This window comes from Ahaetulla prasina, chromosome 2 (genome assembly GCF_028640845.1).
Source record: "Ahaetulla prasina isolate Xishuangbanna chromosome 2, ASM2864084v1, whole genome shotgun sequence".
Classification (NCBI taxonomy): Eukaryota; Metazoa; Chordata; class Lepidosauria; order Squamata; family Colubridae; genus Ahaetulla; species Ahaetulla prasina.
Window position 1 is genome coordinate 19,628,190 of NC_080540.1, and position 24,265 is coordinate 19,652,454.

General features: G+C 37.9%; 3 protein-coding genes across 4 annotated transcripts in view; 1 reads left to right on the forward strand and 2 right to left on the reverse strand.

The window, feature by feature from the left end:
* Nucleotides 1-2,088: 2,088 nt before the first annotated feature.
* Nucleotides 2,089-2,562, reverse strand: LOC131191216 (histone H2A-like). The gene has a single exon (XM_058169123.1). The coding sequence runs from the start codon at nucleotides 2,560-2,562 to the stop codon at nucleotides 2,089-2,091; it is 474 nt and encodes a 157-aa protein (XP_058025106.1).
* A 5,777-nt stretch (nucleotides 2,563-8,339) lies between these two features.
* Nucleotides 8,340-21,985, reverse strand: LOC131191204 (butyrophilin subfamily 2 member A2-like). Of its 2 annotated transcripts, none has more exons than XM_058169092.1 (8): nucleotides 21,837-21,985; nucleotides 20,884-21,018; nucleotides 19,372-19,719; nucleotides 16,784-17,026; nucleotides 16,230-16,334; nucleotides 14,216-14,236; nucleotides 13,437-13,469; nucleotides 8,340-12,131 (listed from the first exon to the last, which is right to left on the reverse strand). In XM_058169092.1, the coding sequence occupies exons 1-8, from the start codon at nucleotides 21,856-21,858 to the stop codon at nucleotides 11,614-11,616; spliced, it is 1,425 nt and encodes a 474-aa protein (XP_058025075.1). In that variant the 5' UTR covers nucleotides 21,859-21,985; the 3' UTR covers nucleotides 8,340-11,613. The 2 variants fall into 2 exon arrangements, with proteins under 2 accessions (XP_058025075.1, XP_058025074.1); XM_058169091.1 differs by having other exon boundaries at nucleotides 16,784-17,059.
* Nucleotides 15,847-24,265, forward strand: part of LOC131191222 (vespryn-21-like) — a 32,726-nt gene continuing 24,307 nt past the window's right edge. Inside the window, exon 1 of the mRNA XM_058169130.1 lies at nucleotides 15,847-15,873. The gene's annotated coding sequence lies outside the window, so the exon portion shown is untranslated. The remainder of the gene's footprint in view (nucleotides 15,874-24,265) is intronic.

Here is a 24,265-nt window from a genome sequence, read left to right on the forward strand (position 1 = left end):
ACTAAATATACCATGGAGAAATGACTGGATACTCTACTTCGTTAAACATTTCTACTTACACGAATCAACGGCAGTTGATTCATATGTAGCAGCAGTCTTATTTATGTAGAGTAGACAAACCATTAGGCCTCTTGGTCTCTGGGTTTTAAAAATAAACTTCTACTCTTTCAAATATTGACTGGCGGGGTCTAGAAGGGCCTTTTCTGCTGTTGCCCTGCATTATGGAACATTGTACCCTCAGAGGTGAGGAAAGCCCCCAATTTCTTGGCCTTCCGTAAAGGGATGAAAACTTAGCTGTGAGGCCTGGAGGGGGGGCAGAGGCCTACACAACCATGAGGCTGGATGGCCCCATGTGAACTCCCCCCCACACACATCTGTATTAACAACAGCTAATCCCCCATCTTGGAATTTTTCACCTTTGGAAACGTTTATATTATTCCAATTTTAAAACTTTTTAACCTTAAATTGATTTTATTGATTATATTGTACGCTGCCCAGAGCCCCTCTCCGAGGGAGAAGGGTTAAGAAACATGAAATATAAAATTTCCCATTCTGCCTGACTTTTTGGAACTGAAACATCAGAAGAAACAAATACATTTTGAGAGCCTGTTTCCTTTGGTTTCTGGAAATAAAAATGATCAAAACTACTCTATTAATACCTTATTTTTAATACCATTTGAAATGGTAGTCTATGCGAATAGCATAAAAAAGCTTATGCCTTTTAATAAAATGTGATAGTTGGAAGTGGTGTTCCCAGACGCCTGATTTTTTTGTATATTGTGTGGGCATTTAATCTGCAAAAGTAACTTTGGATGTATTCAGTGTTTTTTTTATGGGTATTGGAGGATCTCAAATTTGGGGATTTTCACACACACACCTTCAGATTCAACTACATCTCCAGCTTTGGGGAAATTTGATTCCATTCCTTATGTGTTTGTGTTTTTGAAAGCATTTGCTTCTAGAAGATATTCCTGGGAGGTAGAAATAAAAGCCACAGGAGAAAACTGGACAGTGGATGTTACCAAGGAGTCTGTCACATGGAAGGGTGCTATCCCCTAGTCCAGAGAAGGGAATCTGAGCTTTGCAAAGAGAGAACTAATATCTTGACAGGGCAAGGAGGCTTGCTATATCTGTATTATATAGACTGTCAGGAGTGAGTAGCATGTTTGATGCCGTCACAGCACCTTAACACATTTTCACCTGCTACTTTTGCTGGAGAGAAGATTGCCCCATTCTTGCTATTGAAAGAGCAAGTCAGAGCCCAATTTTCTTGGAGCGCAGACCTGTGACAGCACCAAGGATCTCCTGTTTGAACAGGTATGTGCTAAGGAAGAGGAATAAATTTAACCTAGAGGCATAGAAAGAGTAACAGTAAGCTTGATAATCAAAGGAGGTGGATTTAATTTCTTTATCCCACCTTTATTTATAAAAAGGCAGCAAAAATACCAAGTATTCCCTCCTCTTTGGCTAATGATCTCATGAGGCAAATTGGGTTGAGTGATGGGTCATTACCTAGCCAGCTTTCATGCTTAAGGCAGGACTATAAACACCAGGTTTCTAGCCTGCCTTAACCACTAGACCAAACTAGTTGTTAGAATGTAGTTGTAAATAAAATGTATACACCAATTTAAAATGTTTATCTCATTAATTGGTTTTCAGTCCCAAGAGAAATTATCAGTTGCCAGTCAAAAGGTGATATATTGGCTACCTATGTAGTTTATTGAGCAGTGGAGTTAATATTAAGGGATTATTAGTGTTCAATAGAATCAACCTGTCTAGTTTGATACAGTACTTTTAGAACAGGGCCACAAGACCATTTAAAATAGGGTCATTGGCAACTTTTTATAAACTGCCACAAAACTTTGATAACTTATTAGACCTAGTTTAATGAACAATCCTGCTCCTAACTGTGTTCAGGTTCCTCGTTTAACATTCCTTAGATTGATATTTAAAAACATTCTTGTACATTTGAATTTTTGTGAATTCCTTTAGTGCAGCAAAAAGCTCTTCCAAAAAGCCTGTGGGTGGCTCTGAAAAGAGCCTTTGGGTCTCAGTATTGTCCCCCGGGGCAGGGTTGTTATCTTGTCTTCACTGAACAGCAACAGGAGCGGTCGTCGGTTTGACTGCGACTTTGGGTACCTTGGCAGACTTGCTCACGCTGGTGGTGGGCTTGCTGCTACTAGCGCTATGTAGAATTTCGGTTTTCTTCGGCAATAAAACCGCATGGATATTTGGTAAGACGCCACCCTGGGCAATCGTAACTCCCCCGAGCAGCTTATTTAATTCTTCGTCATTGCGCACCGCCAACTGCAAGTGTCGTGGGATGATCCGACTCTTCTTGTTGTCCCTCGCGGCATTACCAGCGAGCTCTAAAATCTCAGCGCTCAAGTACTCTAGCACCGCAGCCAAATATACCGGGGCTCCTCCTCCAATCCGCTCGGCGTAATTGCCTTTACGTAGAAGCCGATGAACTCGACCCACAGGAAACTGCAACCCGGCTCTGGAAGAGCGGGATTTCGCCTTCGCTCGTGCCTTGCCTCCAGTTTTACCTCGGCCAGACATCTTCCAACTCTTCCGCCTCCCAAGACGAAACAGCAACAAACAATCGCCGTTGAAGGTCTTTTATACCTTTCTTGACCGTATTTCTCTTATTGTGATTGGTTGAAAAGAGCAGACCAATAGGAAGAGTTCTATTTTAACCAATAAGAGACTAGTATAGTCAAAAACCAGTATAATAAAACGAAATAACGGCTTTTTTAAAGGAAAAAAAATCTTTCTGATGTTCTTTGTATAATTTTACTCCAGTGTTAATTATATGCGAGAGAAGTAATTTACTTCACCACACTAATAAGATTTAGACATATTTTGAAAATGCTTGCTCTTGTTCATAGTACCATACAAACTAGAATTGATCCATTTGATTAAAACCTTTCTGCATATGAAATCATACGAAGTTTTGTGCATGAATTGGGCAACCACAGGTATGTTGGGAGGCCTTATAAATTTGTTTAATAATTATATAATTGTAATAATGGGGAAAGAAAAAACGGCTGAGAAAATTTCGAACTCCAACCACTTTGACCACATCATTTTGAAAAATTTCTTTTTTGCCTTTAACACCCCTATCCCTATTATAAACCAAACGCTGACAAGCAGGACAGGTTGACAGAATATATTTCTCTTTCTAGTTTGTATGATTACTTTATCAAACCCCTATGTCTAGAAAACCTATGGTTCTTGATAAATTCTAAATACTGGAGATATAGTCAAAACTCTTCACATTCTGGAGATGGATGGCAGTACAAATTGAATAAATACACCTAATTTAATGTCCAACCCAAATTTTTGCTTTTCATCCTAAATTTTTATAAGTGAGGGGTCCTTGGTGCTCTCTGAACTTGGTTGTTTTCTTGCAGGTATTTCATTACCCAAACTAGGTAACGTCATCAAGGTAATGAAATGTCTGCAAGAAAACAAGCTCCGAAAGCACCAAGGATCCATCATTTCAACCCTGAGCTACAAATATTCTCCTTTGTCAGCATTTTTATAAGCGCAGTTAAACGTTATTTTGCAGGCTAATCTGACTAGGAACTGCGGGTCATACATATGATTAAATGGGTCCGAACTGAAACATGAACCTGAAGCGTTCCGCTTCATTAAATGCAACACAATCTACAAGGTTTCTTGAAAGACTTGTTTAAGGGTTTGTTCCCTCAGACGAGGAAGTAGGATTACAATCTTAATATAGACTTTCTGACCAATATTTATTAAAGCTAGCCGTAGTACCATTTGCTGTTACAGTACTTTTTTTCGTATATCTCTCATTGGTCAATTTTTCTGAATGTAAACCAATTAGAACTTGCCATCAGAATCCAAGATAATATGAACTGGAATGTCTCATTTGAGGCGAATTCGATTCTTAATGACACCGTGGCCGCATCCTAAGAACGCTTCACTTGTTTTCATTTTTAAAGTGTTTATTCACACACCACAGTTTCATGATCACAAGTGAAAATTTGATTCCCGATTATTTCGAATTAATTAACATCGTGAAATCTAAAATATGCCGACCCAAAACTATACTCGGAATTCTTAGATTTCATCAGAATACTGTACCGACCAATGCGAACAGAAAGAATCAGGCGGGGGAGAAATGACAAATGTGCTTGTGTATCAGTTTTAACCTTCGGTAACATCCTCCGCTTTAATATACAATAATGGAGAATTTTGTGAACTCGGAAATTTGTTTATTAGGATCAGTCCCAAATGTAACTAATCAGCGCACAGAAATACAAAGCTCTATTTTGATGGCTCCGTGGCTTAATCTAGAACTGCGCTAAAAAAGTTCCGTCGAATCCAAACAAATTCATTATCTCCGTCGCACCTGAGAAGATATACCGGTAGCTGCAACGATCTATTTATAAGCTTTTTTTCCCCTTCCAATGGGCGGTTAGGTATTGTTATTAAGCTAATTCCGTACAGTATTTCCATTTAATTCCATTTTATAAGTTACGTTATTTTTAATTCCCTTCAAAACCCCAATAACCTAAGACAAAAATCACATGTAAGGGATTTTGCTTGCTTCCCGCATTGGACAATGAAGGCAGAACCTGAACGGTAAAAACAAAAAACAAGAAAAAAGATCGGACGAACAGTAAACCCGGAAGTGTGGTCAAATCAGTTTAGTAAACCCATCTGTTTCGGTGCATGAATACAAACTACCTCTGATTCAAAGATTAAGTTGGAATAGGACGGTTGAGAAAACCCGTTGGTACTAACTTTTCAGTCAGGAGACTCTTTACAGTCGGCTCCTTTACAGTCGGACCTGACAGAAAACTTTGGAAAAAAAAGGTATTGACTTTTGAGTAAACATACATGAGATTGCACTGCAGTATCGCTTATTAACTGTTGGTCAAAACACCAGTCTGGGAAAAATGCACAATTCTGTGATGCTGTATAATGTTGAGAGGGATGTGAGAAGAAATTTGATTTAATGCACATACCATAAAATACTGGACAGGCTGATAAAAACAAACCAATTTTTCAGAATAAAAAAAAAGTTCATCGCAGTTTTTCCTGGAATAGCATGTGCAACTTCCTCAAGTATAGGAGTTATTTTTTTATGCCTAAAGCAGGACTAAAACCTGCCTTAGTCTCATGACTAGACCAAACTGGCTTCTTCATGCATAGTAGCTTTTGTAAAAGGTAACTAACTTCTCACAGGGATAGGTTTTCTGTCATGTTTAGGTAGTTTTCAGAGAATTAAGAGAATTAATGGGCATAAATTAATTTAACAGTGCAACTTGCATGAGAGGCTTCATTTGTTCAAATGTATGTCCTCCCACAGCAGTCATTAAGAGTCTTGTCCCCTTTTACCTTTGGTCACTCTAATTTATCAAACTTGGAGAACAAAATTCACTAAAATTATTCAGTTTCATGTGAATTATGTCTTCTGGTCTTTCTCTTTTCAGCAGTTAGAATCTTCCAAAGAAAAGGGGTGAGATTAATGAAAATGTCTGATCTGACTGAAAACTGAATGTTTTCCAGGAGACATTAAAAAAACAACATAATGTATATCCTATAACTGACTGGTCATTTTATAACCATTTATGATTTCTTCATTGTAGTCTATAATTTCTCAACATCCCTTATGATATTTAAACAAATGATGGTCTTAATATAATGTTTTGTGTCATTTTTTTCCTTCATTGGTTCCCAGGAGATAGCAACAGATAGGGTTTTAATAGATGTATCTACAGAATAAAGTATACCAGGCTAGAAACCTGCCTTAGCCATGAAAGCCAGTGGGTGACTTTGGGCCAGTCATTCTCTTCAGCCCAAATCACCTCACAGGGTTGTTGTGAGGAAAATAGGAGGCGGAAAGTGTATTGTATATATTTGCCACCTTGGGTTATTTATAAACATAATAAAGGTGAGATACAAATAAAATAAAATGAGCATTCTTCTACCTCTTTATGCGATATGAATCATCTGTTTTACTGCAAATCTAAGTGTATTTTTTATGTGCTGTAATTTTGAGTAGAACTTTATTCTGTCTAGGCTATAATCCCAACTGTTATTTGATTCTGGAAACTGAAATCCTTTCTAAAATAAAATCCTTTCAAGATGAAGGCAAAATAGAATTCAATGGTGAGGGCAAAATAGTAATTCTGACAGAAAATGTAGCACATTTTAATCTTGTCCTTTCTCCAGAGAGATTAAACTAGCTAAAAATCCTGTGAGGTAAATTAGTTGAAAGGTTAAAGGGCTAAAAGAGTCGGGGAAAATTGGGAGACGAAGAACCGTTTGGTCAACCTTCCTTTATCTTTAAGGAGGATCTGACTGCTAATTTTGATGTGGAAATTGATAAACACAGATATGGCAGGCCGCCTGTTAAAACCCTGGCTTTTAATTGGATATACTTTCTGATTCCAGATTTGCGCCATGTTCAATCAACTGGGTATGTACTCTGAGGATATACGATATTACCTTGCATCTAAAACTGAGGGAAGCCTGCTTGAGTTATTTGAGAACTATGTTCTCTCAATGAGAGCAACTATCTCATCCAGTGACATTAACCTCGTCAGCTGCCTTCAAAGAGGGATGAAGATCTGCTAATGTATTTCCATTTCATCATGAAATAATGACCTAGACTTAAAGTCCTGAAGCCACATTTTATTTTTATGAGAAAAAGTTTATTAAGCAATTATTCGAAAGCTTTTTGAAAGCAATTTAGTGAAATATTAGAAAAATAACCTGTATTAAGAGTGTTTCCATGGTGGAGAGGAAAGCTGGACAGCTGTAGGATTGCAGCTTCCATGTAAAATGGAGATTGTGCAACCTTCGTTTCAAAGCTGCCTGAAATGTATTTTGATTACAGCTTAGGTTCCTTTGTGACCAAAAAAAAAATATTAGTGGCTCTTCTCTACTATCTTGTTTAGTAGAACAAGAGGCAATTTAGTGTATCTCATACATTTGTTCTAGCGGCCTATTATGATGCAAAGTTGTGCCTTATATTGCATTTCAGTTGATACTGCAGCCTCGAGAAACAGCCTGCCTTTGATGTTTGCTTTTTATTTCTCATATCTTGAACTACTTGTGCCTTGATATTATCTTTATTTTTAATTCCTAAATTTGCTTTACATACCTATGCTAACTGCATCCTGCCTAGAGGCTTGCAAATTGTGCAGCCTTTTAGCTTATTTTTGTAGCCTTTTATTTAGTTTCTTTATTATGCACATAATATCAACATAAAAATATAATCCTGTAACAAGAATTATTGCATATATGCAATGTCCAGTGTATCTCCTGGTTTGATTATATTATTGTGCTACTGATTATTTGTGAATAGAGTAATATCTTTTTGTTATTATAAATAATTGTTTTTTCATTATGCTATCGTCAAAGTGGAATCTTCAATTTCTTGCAGATACTTTGTATTAGCAGAACTGCATGCAAGTAAGAATAAATTTAATAGTCTCTTTAATTTTTTTTCTATTTTAAAGCAGCTTTGCATCACCATGACACAAGCCCTGCCCCTTTGCAAAATTGCTCGGTGAGTCTACATTGCAAGTATTATTGAAACAAATAATGTAACAGAAAATTGAACCTGTGGGATCTCTAGACAGTTAATTTTTCTGCCACTAACATGATCCATACTCCCACCATTCCCACCATATTGTAAAAAGGTAGAACTCATGCCAAATGTTAATAACTGGGTTCCCCCCTTCTATAAATGTGAATTTTCTTCAGAAACTGCTCCTTTCGTGGTTATTCAAATATCAAGTGTTTTCATTCAGAAATATTGTGAGATGTGTTTGTAAGGACTGGATTCTCCAAACCATACTGTGATAAAATGGATCTTGTCACATCCACCTTAAATAAAGTTCAGGTACTAAGTTGCTTCTCTTCTTTACTTATTCTAAGGAATTGTGTGTTTTTATAATGGACAAATAGATAGGAAATTGAACATGATTTTTCCCTCATTTTTTTGGTAACAATTCATCCACCATATATTTGACATTAGCGTCTCCCACCCAGATCGGTTCACACATTCACAGACTTTGAATCCATTTCTTTTCTTGAAAAATATGCTTGTTTTGGCAAAAGAGACAGATTTTCCTCAGAGACGGCTCTTTGGAATAACTAAAAACAAAACCCCAGATACCACAGGATCATATTTCCTCCTGATTAATTTATACTTCCCTCAAGAACGTGTAAGCTTGATAATGTAAAATTGGCTATATTCAAATAATATTTATTTTCCAAAGAAGGCCTTTTCACTAGCTTCTTCCCTATATTTTTGAAGTATTTATATTTAAAAGAAAAAGTCTTGTTCATTCTTTTATTTCAAATATATTTTAATAATATAAAATTACATGAAGACAGAGCATTTCAAATAAATGAAGCTTCATTTAGAGCTATACACACAAATACATACTTGGAAAGTTTTCCATCTGAGTCAGAATATATCAGAGAGCTACCTTTTTTTACAGTAGATTTTTATTTGATTAAGAGAGGATTTTTCTCTCAATAAGCAGATATCAGCATATATACCTCATTATTATTAACTTATGAGTCCTTAAAAGATCAATAGAGAGAAGAACAACTGAAATAGCAACAATCTTTTGTGACCTATTTTCCATTCCTATGTGGGTATATATAAGTCTCCTTGTAGCTAGCTTTTTAAAAAGTGGTAAATTTATTAGAAATTAAAATTAAAAAGATACAAATTAAAAGAAATGAATAAAGAAAAATACAAAATGCAGAAAAATAAAAAATAAAAATATTGAAAAGGAAAAAATAAGCATATATTTAAGGAATAGGTAAAAAAAAGAAAAAAGAAAAGAAAAATATATAATAAAGATAAATAAAGAAGTGCCATCCTCCTTCATCACAAGTATAAATAATTTTAACAACTTATCTTCCCTTAAAATACAGCAAATGCTGTCTTCTTCCTATATCTTATCTATAAACAAGTTCTTTAAAGTTTCATCTTTCAGTCCTGATCAGCAAAAGTTCATTAAGGGTTGCCAGAGATATTACTATATCTATTTTAATCTTGATCAAATAAACCAACTTCCTTTTAACAATCTCGATCTTTAGTCCTGTCAATCGATGTCCTAGAAGTTGATTTCTTTTAATTTTTATTTTGTCCCTTTTCGTGAAATTTTTCAAAACTTTAATACGACTTTTGTAAATTTAATATAGAAAATTTATTCAGGTGACTCTTAGTTTATTGTTGGTTTATCATGTTTTTAAGAGAATTTAAAAAGCATTTTCCCACAGGAAGAATTCTTATAATTAATTCCAAAATCTTATTTCTAAACATTCTTAACCCTTAGTCAATGTATAACTTTCCTAAATCAAAGTTCCAGTCACCCCCTTTTTTTAATTTATTCCAAAATACTTAATTCTTAGATTTGTATTTGAAACTACTTTCTCTAAGGATTGAAGAAAACTCAATAATGCTATAAAATCTGCTGATCCAAAGGTTCCTAATAGCAATAGCACTTAGTTTTATACAGCGCTTTACACTGCTTTACAGGCCTCTCTAAGCGGTTTACAGAGCCAGCGTATTGGCTACCCAACAAAGCAGTTAAACAATTTCCAAAATTGATTAGAAAAGGAACTATGCAAACCCACTGTTCTTTTAAAGGCAATGACCCCAGTTTGAGCAAAGCTGGTTTTTCTGCATCTCCCACAGCTCTAAACACCCCCAGAAACTGTTGTCTTGCAGCCTTCTCACAAGAAGCAATTGTATGAAACACTTGTGGGCTATCTCAAGTCCTTTCTTTGTCCAGAGATGAAGTACGAAGAACTGGTCTACTCACTGGTTCTTTATTCTGCTGCAGCTGTTGCTGAAAACAGAGCCAACTTCAATTCACCTTTTCTTCCCCAGAAGTCCCTTGCTTTTAAAAATTGTGGAGAAAAATTCCATTTTGAACTTCTTCACCAAATTGCTTCACATTCTCCTTTGAGGATACAACTCATCAGATACAAAGCATTCTATGAATAGCCCTTTCCTCTTGAAGCTTAATCTGGTTTTTCTCTAAAACAGCACTCAGGATGTAAATCATATAGTTTCCCATTGTCATTCAGCTCCAGCTTGGGGCAGGGTGAGGGGCATTAACAGAAGGAGTGCCCAAAAGATGAAGTTGTTTGAGAGGAGGAACTGTGCTTGTATGCATGCAATTATTCTGTCATTTCAGTACAAATAGTCCTTGCTTACCAACTGCCTTGTTTAGCGACCATTCAAAGTTAATGATGGTGTAAAACAAACCCCCAGTTTTGTGACCAACCCTTACATTTATGACCATTGCAGCATCCAGCAACTCCAAGATTGCCATTAATATGCTTCATAACTGGCTTCCAACAAGCAGAATTAAGCAAGCAGTGAAATCACAAATTGTGGTCATGGGATGTCTCACTTAATGATCCAGGCACTTAGAGATGGACCAGGAGTGCTTATCAAGTACTTAGGAGGGGAGGATTTGGCAGCACAAGGGAAAGATAGCCATGGACTTAATAGCCAGCTATCAACACCCCAATCAACAACTAAAAAGTCACACACAACAGGCACCATCTAAATACCACACAAGGAATAGCCCAAAACACAAACTCTGCTAAAAAGAAGTTCCCTGAGGATGGGCTCCAGCACAGTCCAAAAGCTCAGAAAACTAACCCTCTGGTCCCGGTGACTGACCCAATTTGGATCCTGCAAGATTATCCTGGGAGAATAGATGTATATTCACTTTCATTCAACTTAGTGATAGTGCCAGTCCCAGATGTGGTTGTTAAGCGAGGACTAACGGTACCCTTTCCTGCTCTCCCACCCTGTGAATTCCCTTCCTTTTGTTCATGAGAGGCAACCTGTGGGCTACATGCTGTTCAGCCTGCCTCTCTCAATTTTATTTTCAGAGCTATCCAGATAATGCTTCCCAAACCCAGCCCTAATTTGCTGAATTATAAGAACAAGAATTTTATATTTTTATATATATTTAAAAAACAAGCCTCATGGCAGGTGCAGTAAGCCTCCCATTGCATTAATACAGTATTCTATTTTAAAAGCAAATCTGAAAAAATAAAAATAAAGGCTTAACATTTTAGCCTCCACTCCTCACTATGTCACTACCATATTCGACCTAAGATGTCATTCTCATGGAGGCTAAAAAAAAAAAGTTTTAGAGTATAATCCTGGACTGCCAAAAATGTTGCCCCCCTCACTTAATACACATAATAACGCACATGTACCACCTTAGCCTATCGCTCAAAGGTTGTTTCTCCATTCCTGATCTACTTCCAAGCTTGTGGGGGTCAAGTAGAGGAAACAACTTGAGGTAAATCAGCAGCAGGTAAGTAAGATATACTGTAGAAAAGGCTGACCTCCAACTTTTTCTTGCTTGAGATGAGTGACATCCTTCCGCCTAGTTAAGACCTCACACGTTTCACCCTTTCCATGATTGTAAAGCTGCAGTAAGAAGAAGTGATCCCTATTTGACAATCTACAGCCCTTGCATGATATGGAAAATGAACTGCCTGTCTCTGTCTAGTGCCATATAATGTGAACTCTACTGCATTCAATTTTCTGATTGAACCTCTCTTAAAGGAAAGTCATGAAGGACACAGTCTAAGCCAGCACCCTACCCCTACATATAAGAAGGGGAAGACTTCTTCCCCATTGAACGCAGCTGAGAAGAAGGTGAATATATGCTTTTGGTGATTGACATCATGAAAGGCAACTAGTTCCATCTCATAATCCAAGTAAACTCCCAGTTTCCTGGGCTTCTTCTTCAGAGTCAGGGGGGTCTTGGGTAGGGTAAGAGCTTTGTATTGGATCCGATCTTTTCCCACTGCCCAGATTCCTTCTTCTGGGACAAGGATGAGCTTTCCCTTCCTCTTCATGGAATTTCTAGCCACCCCCAAGGCCCAATACCCATCCTCTCCAACTTCTACTTCCCAATAATGCTTCCCGGAGGAAAATCCCTCCCTTCCCAGGACACAGCGCTCCATGTTAAATCTTTTAGGACTGTATGGTAGGCTCTGCCACATGAATCCCTGTATGACAGTTTTCTGGTCTGCAGACAGGATCAGGTCGTGGTTGGCCGTTTCTGGATCCAGAACTATGTTTGCTGAGAGGAAAAGGAGAAGTAGGAAAAGAGAAAGAAGGGGAGGATGAAAAGGTTAACTTAAAAGAAAATGCTGCAATTGCCTCATTCTTAATTATAATAAGGAAGATATTGATCAGCACATAGATCTTATTTTGAAACAACTTTTAATGCTTATCCCATTAAAAGACCCATTTCCAAGGCTGCATCAAGTCTCCCTTGATCTATTTAGTCTATGGTATGAATGGCACTTCCCTGGACTAAATTGTGCAGCAAAACAAGGAAGTGGTATCTTCATGCCTAAACATAATAGGCTAATGTTATCTCATTTTAAATAAAATACACAATATATTTGATATCTAAGTATATACTAAGTAGATAAGTAAGTATATAATATTTTGTACTTACTGCCTAATTTTTGAAAGTCTTTTTATTGTACTTTTAACCATATGTTGATGAAGGTTCTCAGCCATCCAGGTAGAATTGTCTGAAACTTGAGTCATGGAAACAACATGACTCAGCAAGAAAAAAAAGGAGTCCAGTTGCCATAACTCAACTTCCAGAAAATTCTATCTGGATGACTGAGAATCTTCACTGACATATTGCCACATAGTTTGTGGAAGAAACTCTGAGGTTGGTGTGGGAATACTCCTAAGAATTTTAGGAGTATTCCCCACAACCCTCTGTCTACTCAGATTCCCCTAACCAACTTGTTCAGACGCTAAAGAAGCTGCTTGGATGGGCAGCAAAACATCTCAAACCAAAAAGAGGGGAAAAAAGTCCAGTTGCCATGACTCAACTTTCAAACTTTAATATGTTTTCATATTATTTTAGTTTAATTATTTACAAACTTCCCCAAGTCACCTAGGTGAGCTGAAGGTGTAAATATTTGATAACTAAATAAAAAGTAAAGTGAAAAAAAAACCCGTAGCCATCTGTTAAGCTCAGAGCCTAAAATTAGCTATTTGCACAATTCATGAAAAGGTCTTTACACATGGATGTCTTTACACATGGAAGTCCCTTGTATAAGTCCCTGCTAAAAAAATGAAATTTCCCCATAGAATTTTTTAAAAGCATAATATCGAAATTTCCACTAATGAATATTGTATTTGTCATTGAAAAACTCAGCTGGGCTGATAGTACCTGATTTCTTTACATATAAATACCAGAATTTAGCACATGACAACACTTTTGAATTTTAAAAAAAATCTTTGGAGTATGGAGTAAAAACCTCATTAAAACTTGATGTAAAACATTCAGTTTCAGAGATTAACATAACAATGATGGAATTTACATTTTGGAGTGATAACAAATAGGACAGCCACCAACCTTTTTCTATTGGTATCACCATGTTCCTCCAATCTAAAAACAAGATTAAAGATTAAAAGGAAGGAAAAAAAGGAACAATTTAATATTGAAAAAATAATGTTAAAAAAATAGCTGTCCAAAATCATTACAAAGTAATTTTCTTTCTGCATCATTAGAACATGGCAGGCCCAAGTGCCTTTACATTTTAGGACCTCCTGGATCCAATATTTTTCTATACAAATTTAAATCATCATCACCATTGTCATTATCTTTCAGTTCTGAATGAAGTTGCCGCCCACTCCGCCCCCCAAAGGATCTCAGGGTTCTCCTGAACTCACAGCTTCTGTTCGAACAAGAGGTGGCAGCAGTGGCCAGGAGGGCTTTTGCAAACTCCACCTTGTGAACCAGTGCATCACTTCCTAGACTTGGAGGCACTGCTCACATCACTCATATCTTGATCATCTCCCAAATGGATTACTGAAATTAAATGGGGCTGCTTTGAAAGATAATCTAAAAGCTGCATCTGGTCCAGAATGTGCCAGTATGAGCAGTTATGGATGTTTCCTCAATACATGCATGTTATGTCTCTATGAGTTCCACTGACTTTCCATGTGGTTACAAATGGAATTCAAGATGTGGTCGAACTTTTTCAAAGGAAAAAAAAAGTCCAGTTGCCTTTTGGGGAAAGCACTTTTGTGACAACCATGACCTAGATGATTGAGAATCTCCATAGACATATATTAGATTGTGGCCCAAATGTTTTTCTCAAAACGCAGAAGAAGAAAAAGAAAATCACTTACTCAGTTCAGTGACCAGCTTTCCTAGAATAGAAGAAAACAAAAACAACTTATTACTGTACTGCTACAGAAAACAGAAATGTGTGGTTTTAACTCCCCCCCTCAGCATGTCACTATAGGGCATTGCATGCTAAAACAACTAGACACAAAGACAGTTTTCTCCCATGCCATCACTCTGTTAAACACCAAATTCCCACAGCACAGTCTTATGCCTAAGGATATTTACCCATGTTATCCTTCTCATCTTCCCTATTACCTTCTCCTATTGGTATCTTTTTTATCACTTTGTTTTTTGTATCTTATGATTTATGACTGTATTTACGATTTACAATTTATGATTTATCACTTTGTTGTTTGTATGTGCACTGAGAGCTTATATACTGGGGACAAATTCTTTGTGTGTCCAAACACGCTTGTCCAATAAAGAATACTCTGTTCTGTTCTTTGCCATCATTATCTGTAATTAAAGCCAACTGGTATTACCTAAGTCTTTGGAGAAATAATAAGGAACAAAATAACAGCTAAACGTAATCATCATTCCATATATAAGATAATAGAAAACTAATCAAGAGCTAGTAAAGATTTTTTTCTTTCATGTTATACTGTTGATAAGTTGATCTTGGGAGGGGGGAGTTATTCCTTTAAACCAGTGGCTTTTAGAATATGGTCCAAGAATCCCCTTTGACAATTATTGAAGATATTTGCAGAATTTTAAAACAGTCATTTTTCTCATTATTGCCTATTATTTGTTACAAAATAGATTTTTTTCTTATTTTAAGAATTTTTTTATTAAATTTCAAAGATAAAAGGTTAAACTACAAAATTATAACAAAAAAGGAAAATTGGGGGCAATAGACAATTTAATCTATTTAATGTAGGTTTTTTCAGGAAATACATTTACGTTAGAATGTAATAGGTTTAATGTTCTTTTTACTTGATTCAATAAATATTCTACGAAGGCACTAATTTTAATTTTAATATGGTAAATATTGATAAATATAATCTATACAAACAAAGGTCTTTTGGAGTTTTCCATAATTATTAAAAGTTCAAAAAAATATTTGATCAAAAAATCTAAGAAGCACTGCTTCAAACAATGGGTGAATTGGACGACCAATCTACTACTAGATGGCAGCAAAGTGTAATGTGTTTTTTATAGCTGTTGGCTGCCATTTAGTGGTCAACTATTTTATGCAGCTGAGATACTGTTGCTGAGGAACTGAAATTCAGTTAAATATTAACTGTGAATAATCCTGTAGGAATTGTAAACTATCCTAACAACATAACTGGGGAAAGAAAGTAAGGAAAAAGAAGGGAAAGGAATTTTGTGATGGCTCCTTTAATATCATTAATATTATGGTTAATATCATTCCTGTTTTGTGTACCTTTTAAAAATTATTTTTAACTGTGAGTGCTTTTATGGCAGATTAGAAGAACCATGAGATTGCCAGCAAAGGACACATCGTTTCAGGCAGAGGTGAAATCCAACCAGTTCTATCTGGCTCGGGCGAACTGATAGCGGCAGCTGTGGGAGGCTCTGCCCAACCGCACGGACGTCATGACGTCACTTTTTTGTGACATTTTAAGCCTCTGCACATGTGCAGAAGGCTTTGTTCGTGCTCAGATGATGGCGCATACACATTGGCGAACCGGTAGGGAAGGTAAGTGAATTTCACCCTTGATTTTAGGTCACCTCCCTGAATATGCCCTATACTGACTGCATGTAACATCTTGAGACAGAATATTAGGGAAAATACTCCTTCTGGAGCAGAGCATCTTACACCATCCTTAGTGGCAGGTGAATGCTAAGGTTCAAGCAAAGACACAAAAAGAGTAGTGTGCCATCCTTACACACTGAGGATTTACCTTTGGAAGAAACATTAGCCAGTGTTCCACTCTATTAAGAAACACTGATTCCAACCAAACACAATTACTGTAACTTCAGAGCTATCTCTCAATTAACTGTGTATTAACACTACTTTTTTGCCAGTTAAAGGGCAGTTTCCTATGTACTCACTGTATTTGTTCTGTAGGTAAAAAGTAAATATAGAAAATCCAACCACAGCCATTAGGGAAAAACATAGAGCTACTATCCAGGATGACATTTTGGGGAAGAAGTGATCTGAAAAATGAGAAAAGTATAGATGAATGCATTTTAAAGCAACCCTGAAATATTGGGAAATGCTCTTTTCTCTTTCCTATCCCTTCTGCTATGATTCATGAATGTTTCAAAAACATATGCCTTAATCAGTATCATACACCCAAAATTCACAGTATGCCCACTGATTCAGATAAAAACTGTTCTCCTTATATCTTCCCAAACTGTTGGTCCTCAAGAGTAAAAAAAAAAAAAAAAAAAGGAGAATGCAAAGAATGCATGGCCTCATTTGAGATTTTCTTCTTGGAAAGATGTCTTGTATAACTCTTCATTGACTTTGAGTTTGCCCTAATCAAGACATGGGCACCAGCTGCCAATAGGTCTAATTTTGAATTCATAATTTCTAACTCGTATTACTGCAAAGCCCAGTTTCTAAAATACAGAATGGCCATTAACAGTGTTTATTGACTCACTTGTTATGTGGATGGTTGACTCCTTTTCCAGATCAAGGAGGCTGTTTCTAATGACACAAGTCAAGTTTGAGCTTCCTTTTAGAATGATGTCAGCTTCTACATCGAACGTCCCATCATTTCTTTGTAAATCTTTTTTTGCCAACGAAGATAGAAGCCTCCCATTGAGTTCTCTCCACAGGACTTCAGGCTTTGGATACCAGCCACTGGAGCGACAAACCACTCGGATCCCTCTGTCCTGATAACCTTCAATGGAAAGGAGAGGAGCAGGCCCTAATGCTAGATGTGGGACAAACATGCATATTTTAAGCGTTTTCAGGCTGTTCCAAAGATGGGCATCCTGCAGAACCAGGGAAACCTATAACCCCCAAACGCCTAAGTTGACATTCTGGCTTCAATTGCTAGAAAAACTGAGGGAATGCCTTCTTGCCATTGTGAGATGAAAACACACACAAAATCCCATATTATAAGCAATAAAAGAAGTTTTTTTTTAGAGAGAAAGAAATCTTCGAAAAAGGAGGAAAGAAATTTGAGAAAAAATAAAACCTCATTTGTATCCATGTGATGAGATGCTATTCGCTTTGAGTTATTGTCCCATTTATTCTCTCTTTCAGCCCCAGCCCAGATATTAAATCAGGTTCTTGGTCCCCAGAAGTTGTCCTCTTCTACTTTGTTCAAAGAGTTATGGAATCAGTTCAAAGAAAATAGCAGAAACACTGAGGGATAAAAGAATATTTGTTTTTTAAAAAATACCGTAGGATCAGAAGATTGTCCAGTCTAATCTTCATCCTGTAATTATTTAGATTTTTTTTAAATTATCACCCAGTCTCCCTCCTCATCCCCAATACAGGTATAAAACCTAAATTCTGCAATAGGAAGTTGGCATACTGCATAACAGGTGTCTTTGAGTGTCAGATGAGGCATAAAAGGCAAAACCTACACTAGAACTATTATTCCAGAGAACTTTTTAATGTCTGGATTATGATGAGTATTGACAACTTCCCAGTTTGTATGCCTCTATTTTTTTACCTCTTAAGGCAAAGAAGTAAGCTTGATTTTTCCTCCTCCTCCTCCTCCTGTCAAAACGATCCTACCATTTCCTTCCAACATAAGATGAATGGTGGATTGAATCAATTCCAGACACTGCTATCATAAGAACATGAAATGAAACCTTCCAGGTCTCATAAAACTTCCAGCAGTAGCATTTCAGATATTTCTAGTAAGACTACAAACAGAGCATGCGGTCAGCGGTACAGCAGGTCTCAATTCTTCTCAGCATTCATGATTAGAAGCATATTGTACCTGAATATGGATGTCCCAATCAGGTATCATAGGTGTACAGCCAGTCATCAGTGGGGTTGCATACCTTTAAAGCAGGGGTCTCCAACCTTGGTCCCTTTAAGACTTGTGGACTTCAACTCAGCAAAGCTGAGGAACTCTGGGAGTTGAAGTCCACAAGTCTTAAAGGGACCAAGGTTGGAGACCCCTGCTTTAAAGGACCAGATCTCAGGCTTTGAATGGTGGTAAATATTCAGGATGTCACTTAATTGAAGAAGCTCAAGGAGTGATAAGGGCAGCAGTTGTTACCAAAAGTAGCTGCCTGAATTTGCTTTATAGCAGATGGAGAAATATCAACCCTCAAGAATGCAGCTGTAGGAGATGACCAGACTAAGCCCAAGGGAGGAATCAAATACATCACATGTCTTGAGTCCCTCTTCGTGCCCACAAGAGATCTAAGTCCAGCCCACCTTGAATTCCTCTGACTCTTATCTACCGCCTACTTCCTTCAACTGTTAGTAGTTCAGATTCAGGAGTCCTTGGTGCTCTCTGAGCTTGCTTGGTGTTTTTTTGTTTTTTGGTGTTTTTTTGCAAACGCTTCATTACCCTAATTAGGTAACATCATCAGTACTAGCACTCTAACACTGATGATGTTACCTAGTTAGGGTAATGAAACGTTTCCAAGAAAACAAGCACGCTCAGAGAGCACCAAGGACCCCTCATTTTAACCCTGAGCTACAAATACTCTCCTTTATTAGTAGTTCAGATTCTTGTAGAGAGCATAAGCTTGCAATAAGCCTTTACATTCATTTGAACTGCCTGGATATCTGATTTCCCGTGCCTGGCAGCAGTCCAGACCGGCGTATGTACCCTGAGTCTAAAATTGGTAGCAAAATGGCAATTTTTGGTGGCATGATTTAGCCCCCTCTCCCATTTTCTCTTCAAACATCTGGAAAATTCAATTATGTTGTGCTTGCTTGTTGTTGTTTTTTTAATGTGACATTGAAAAAGGAAAAGCTGAGTGTTTCAACCAATTATATTTTCTGGTTCCTATATCAAGGAAGTGAAAAAGAAATGAATGGCCATTGGAAGAAAAATGGTTACCCACCTTGACATTATGGAACAGTAACCCTTATTCCTTCTAAACATCAAGAAAAACGGAATAAGTAGGTTGAAAGATTTTTGGGAGAGAAACCTTAATAGCCCTGATTTTCTCACAATCTAAGAACATATTGAAAGGTTGATGACTGCAGAGGTTTTAGAGCCAACTTTGATTACACATTTCTATTAAAAAAGATTTGCCCCTTACTTACCCGTCACTTTCATATCTAATGTGGCTTCCTGTTGGAAACTCCCATTCTTAACAGAGCAGTGGTAGTGTCCCTCATCAAATAGGCTAATGTTAAAAATCTTCAGCCCAATCTTTCCATCCACAATGCCATCTTTTAAAAATTCGGTTCTTCCTCGGTATTCTGGCTGCTGCCGTTCCAGATGATCTTTCCCACTGCGATAAAGGTGTATATAGGAAGAATTTTGGGAGCGGAACCAAGTAATCTCCATATTCTGGACATTTGTTCTGGGGGATAGATGACAGTGTAGCACAATGGTGTCCCTCAGAGAGGCAGTGACTGGGTGATGTGGTCCAAGCAATGTCGGCTGCACTGTGAAATGTACCAAATGCATAAAAATTATAAATGGCCAAATCAACTAGTTTACTAGTTTACTTTACTTTATTGTCATTGCATGTGGTACAATGAAATTAAATGCCGTCTTCAGTGTACATTATAACTATAAAAATAAAAACACAAACATACATCCTTTACATTCTATATAATTGAAATTGAAAACCCAATACTGAAAACCCGATACTGAAAGAGCAACACCTTATAGGCAACTCATCTAATCATGTCAAATAGCAATTGATATTTGGCTGAACTATTAATCCATCACTTAAATATGGTGGGCTGAGTTTCTGTTGGATAATCACTCAGCTCATATCCATGTTGATTCATAACATAACATAACATAACATAACATAACATAACATAACATAACATAACATAACATAACATAACATAACATAACATAACATAACATAACATAACATAACATAACATAACATAACATCAGAGTTGGAAGGGACCTTGGAGGCCTTCTAGTCCAACCCCCTGCCCAGGCAGGAAACCCTACACCATCTCAGTCAGATGGTTATCCAACATTTTCTTAAAAATTTCCAGTGTTGGAGCATTCACAACTTCTGCAGGCAAGTCGTTCCACTTATTAATTGTTCTAACTGTCAGGAAATTTCTCCTTAGTTCTAAGTTGCTTCTTTCTTTGACCAGTTTCCACCCATTGCTTCTTGTTCTACCCTCAGGTGCTTTGGTGAACAGCCTGACTCCCTCTTCTTTGTGGCAGCCCCTGAGATTATATTATATCATTATATTATTTCTACATTTTTATAATTTTATATTTATATATTTCTTAGGTATGGCACCCAACTTCGCTATCTTTCATTCAAGAACTCAAGGAAGCATATCTATGGCATCTTCGGCCCATTTGAGCTCCCATAGCTAAAGGCAGACTGGAATCTGGGTGTCTCCAGTGCTACTCCAACCCTTTAACTGCTACACCACACTATCTCTTTGTTTTAATGTGAGGTTATAGATGGATGTTAGGTTTAGCGCTTGCGCTCTCTCTCCCTCTCTCTCTCTCTCCCTCTCCCTCTCTCTCCCTCTCCCCCCCCTCTCTCTCTGTAAAATGCTTCTTAATATATAATACACGCAATTACATTTCTTAGAAAATACAGTAACACACAAAATGCTTACTTGGATTGCCATTGTTAACAGGTAGAATAACTAAGAAAGTGGTGAAAATAAACAGGAAATAATTCATTTTGGAAACACAACTGAAGGTTTTCACTTCCCTTGTTTTCTTATTCTGGTCTTCAAGGCACATAGGAACTATTAGAAAAAAAGCAAAAAAAGAGATTTTTAGTATTGTATTTTGTTAGTACGATTTTTTTTTTCTTTAGATGTATCCATAACACTGCATGGTTCAAAATGTTGGCAAATGGTTTTTAATGGCTGATTTAGGCAAAAGTTGCCGAATAATGTGACTTTTCAATTAAATTTATTAGTGAAAATGTTAAAATACTCAATTATGGTTTGGGATCACTAGGATACTTAGGATCAAGCTAGCATACAATCTTTTCATCCTCATCATCAGGAAATAGTTTCAACGAAAGAGTGCGTGTGGAACTTCCTGTCAGGTAAAAAAATTAAGAAATGTAAAACTAGATAGATTTTTTTTTTTTTACATTTATATCCCGCCCTTCTCCGAAGACTCAGGGCGGCTTACATTGTGTAAGGCAATAGTTTCATCCTATTTGTATATTTATATACAAAGTCAACTTATTGCCCCCCCAACAATCTGGGTCCTCATTTTACCTACCTTATAAAGGATGGAAGGCTGAGTCAACCTTGGGCCTGGTGGGACTCGAGCCTGCAGTAATTGCAGGCAGCTGTTTAATAACAGGCTATCTTACAGCCTGAGCCACAGTGTATTTAAGCAACTGTTACTTTTTTTTCTGACAGACTATAAGCTTAACTATTCAACTTTTCAAAATGGCCATAAATACTTCAATGCATTAGAACTGAAGTATGACAACCCATGAGACAAAATATTCTCACATGGAAGGCAAACTGAATCCAATACACATGTTAAAATACACACAGTACACATTTAGTCAACAGGTAAACTGCACGTGTTTCCTCCTTACCGTAGGCGCATTTTTCCTCCATTGACAACCAGCAGTGGAAAAATGGGAGGACTGGGAGGTGATCTAGATATTCTTTGCACACGCCACCCAGCCCATGCTTGGCTTGAAGAAGTCTTGGGGATGGTGGAGCAAAGAGGGAGGGAACTTGTCTGCAAAGATCTCATTTCTCAAAATCTCCTTGTTCAACTACTTCTCTTGTGCTCCTCATTTCCTTATCAGTAGACAGCAGAAGGCACAAGAAGATGGGAAAGAGGCCAGGTTTTAAACCAACGTCATCTTCAGCTAATCGCCAACAGGCAGCCCAGGCACAATGTTTACAGATGTGGCATCAGCATCAGCAGTGAGATAGTTTTAGAGATCTGCAGTGTGGGATGATGATGATTATAAAGGGTTGTGTTTTTTTTTGCAAGAGGAATCAAGTTACTTCTCAATTGAAAGGACTTAATGTAAGCAACTACCTATGTTCCCTCTAAGCAGGAAGTAATATAGGCAGGTTACCATATGTTCTGGGGGTTGCTTATATTATTGGTCTGGGAGCAACTTTTTTTTTTACTAGTGACCAAGCTTCAAGTTAGAGACCTTTCGTACCCAAAGCAGGGACTCTTTCATCAAACCATTCATCCTGTTCTGTCCTTCTGAAAAGACTAGAGAAACCATATAATGGTTCTCCAGGTGCATCGTCCCTATTTATTCTTGAGTCAATGTTATTGGCTCAAGATCTCAAAATTTGAATTTTGGGCCAAATCCAACATTGGCTGTCCCTGTTGATTTCCATAATCCATGATCTATCTTCCCTTCCAGGCTACTCTCAGCTTCAATCTTTTCTTTGCTGGTTTTGTTTGCTTTACAAATGATTTTTCATTACGGGTATTGAAAAATGGCTATGAGTAATTTCCAGTTTAGTTGTCTATGGAGATTCTCATTCATCCAGGTCACAATTATCCCAGAGGTTCTTTTTCAAGAGGCAACTGAACTTTCTGGTTTCTCTTGGAAGACGTTTCTTCAGCTCTGAAGAAGCTTCTTGGATGAGAAGCAGTGGTGGGTTGCTCCTGGTTTGGCCCAGTTCTTGAGAACCGGTAGTAACGGCGGTGGGAGGCTCCACCCACCCGGCCGGATGTCATCACGGACGATCCGTGCAGGTGCAGAAGCGCATGCGCACACTCCCGTGGTGAACCGGTAGCGGAGGTAAGTAGAACCTACCCCTGATGAGAAGCAAAACATCTTCAAAGAAAAACCAGAAAGTCCAGTTGCCCCTTGAAAAAGCACCTTTGGGATTACAGTTTAGTTTGCTCCCAATATAACATAAAAGCTATATTCAATAACATAATTTAATGTCTGTTTTTTTAAACATCGGCAAAGATCAAAACATTAACTGGCAAACAAGGGATAAGGAGCAGGCAAAAGCAGGGGAGAGAGACACGAACAACAAGCAGGAATTTATGTGACCGATATGCCTATTAAAAGGACAAAGAATTTCTCAGGGTCACTGGAAACAATACTGTAGACCAGGGGTGTCCAAAGTTTTTTGAGTGAGGGCCAAATACAGAAAAATAAGCAAAGGCCCGGGCCACGGGGCTAATTTTTATACCAGTTCTGTGGGCGTGGCTTATTTTGGGGTGTGGCTTGGTGGTCATGTGACTGGTGGGCGTGGCTAACTCCTCATGTGACTGAGTGGAAGTGGCTATGGGCATAGAAACTACTCAGAGGGCTAAAAAAAGTAATTTTTGACCAGTCCTCACACTTATGACCATCCTCACATTTATGCCCATTGCAGCATTTTTAACAACCATATCACTCATTTCACAACTGCTTCTCTTCACCACGGTTACAAGATAGGGTGCAAAATGTAAAGATAGTTGTAGGTGTGAGGACCAGTCAAAAGTGTGAGGACAGGTCAAAAATAACTTTTTCAGCCCTCTGAGTAGTCCCTATGCACAAAATGCTGCAACAGGCATAAATGATGACCGGTCATAAGTGTGAGGACTGGTCAAAAGTGCGATATAGTTTTGTCTGGAGACATTCTGCACACTTCCCCACCAACGCTGTTCGCCCCTCGCCGCCTCACCTGTTTCTCGATGCCGGTCTTCTTCTTTTCCGCCAGGAGTCCCAGCTGCTTTCTATCAGTCTGCAGGGTGCAAAACTGTCACGCTGGGAGATCCTGCAGCATGCAAAGAAGCCCCCAAGGGTCCCTCGGTTTGGGCACAGGTTTGGGAGCAGAGCCCCCAAAGGGCTTTGAAGCTGCTCCGAGGGGCAGCTGGGGCCCATGTACAGAGTGCACACAATAGCCTCAAGCCACAAGAGTTTTGCAGCCAGCCAGTCCTTCTCAGAGGCAGACAAAATGAAACAGAAACAAGCCAAGCGGGTGAGAGACACCTTCAAAGGCAAACAAACAAAAACTTCCTTTGGGAAGAGGCAGGGCTGTGCTAGGA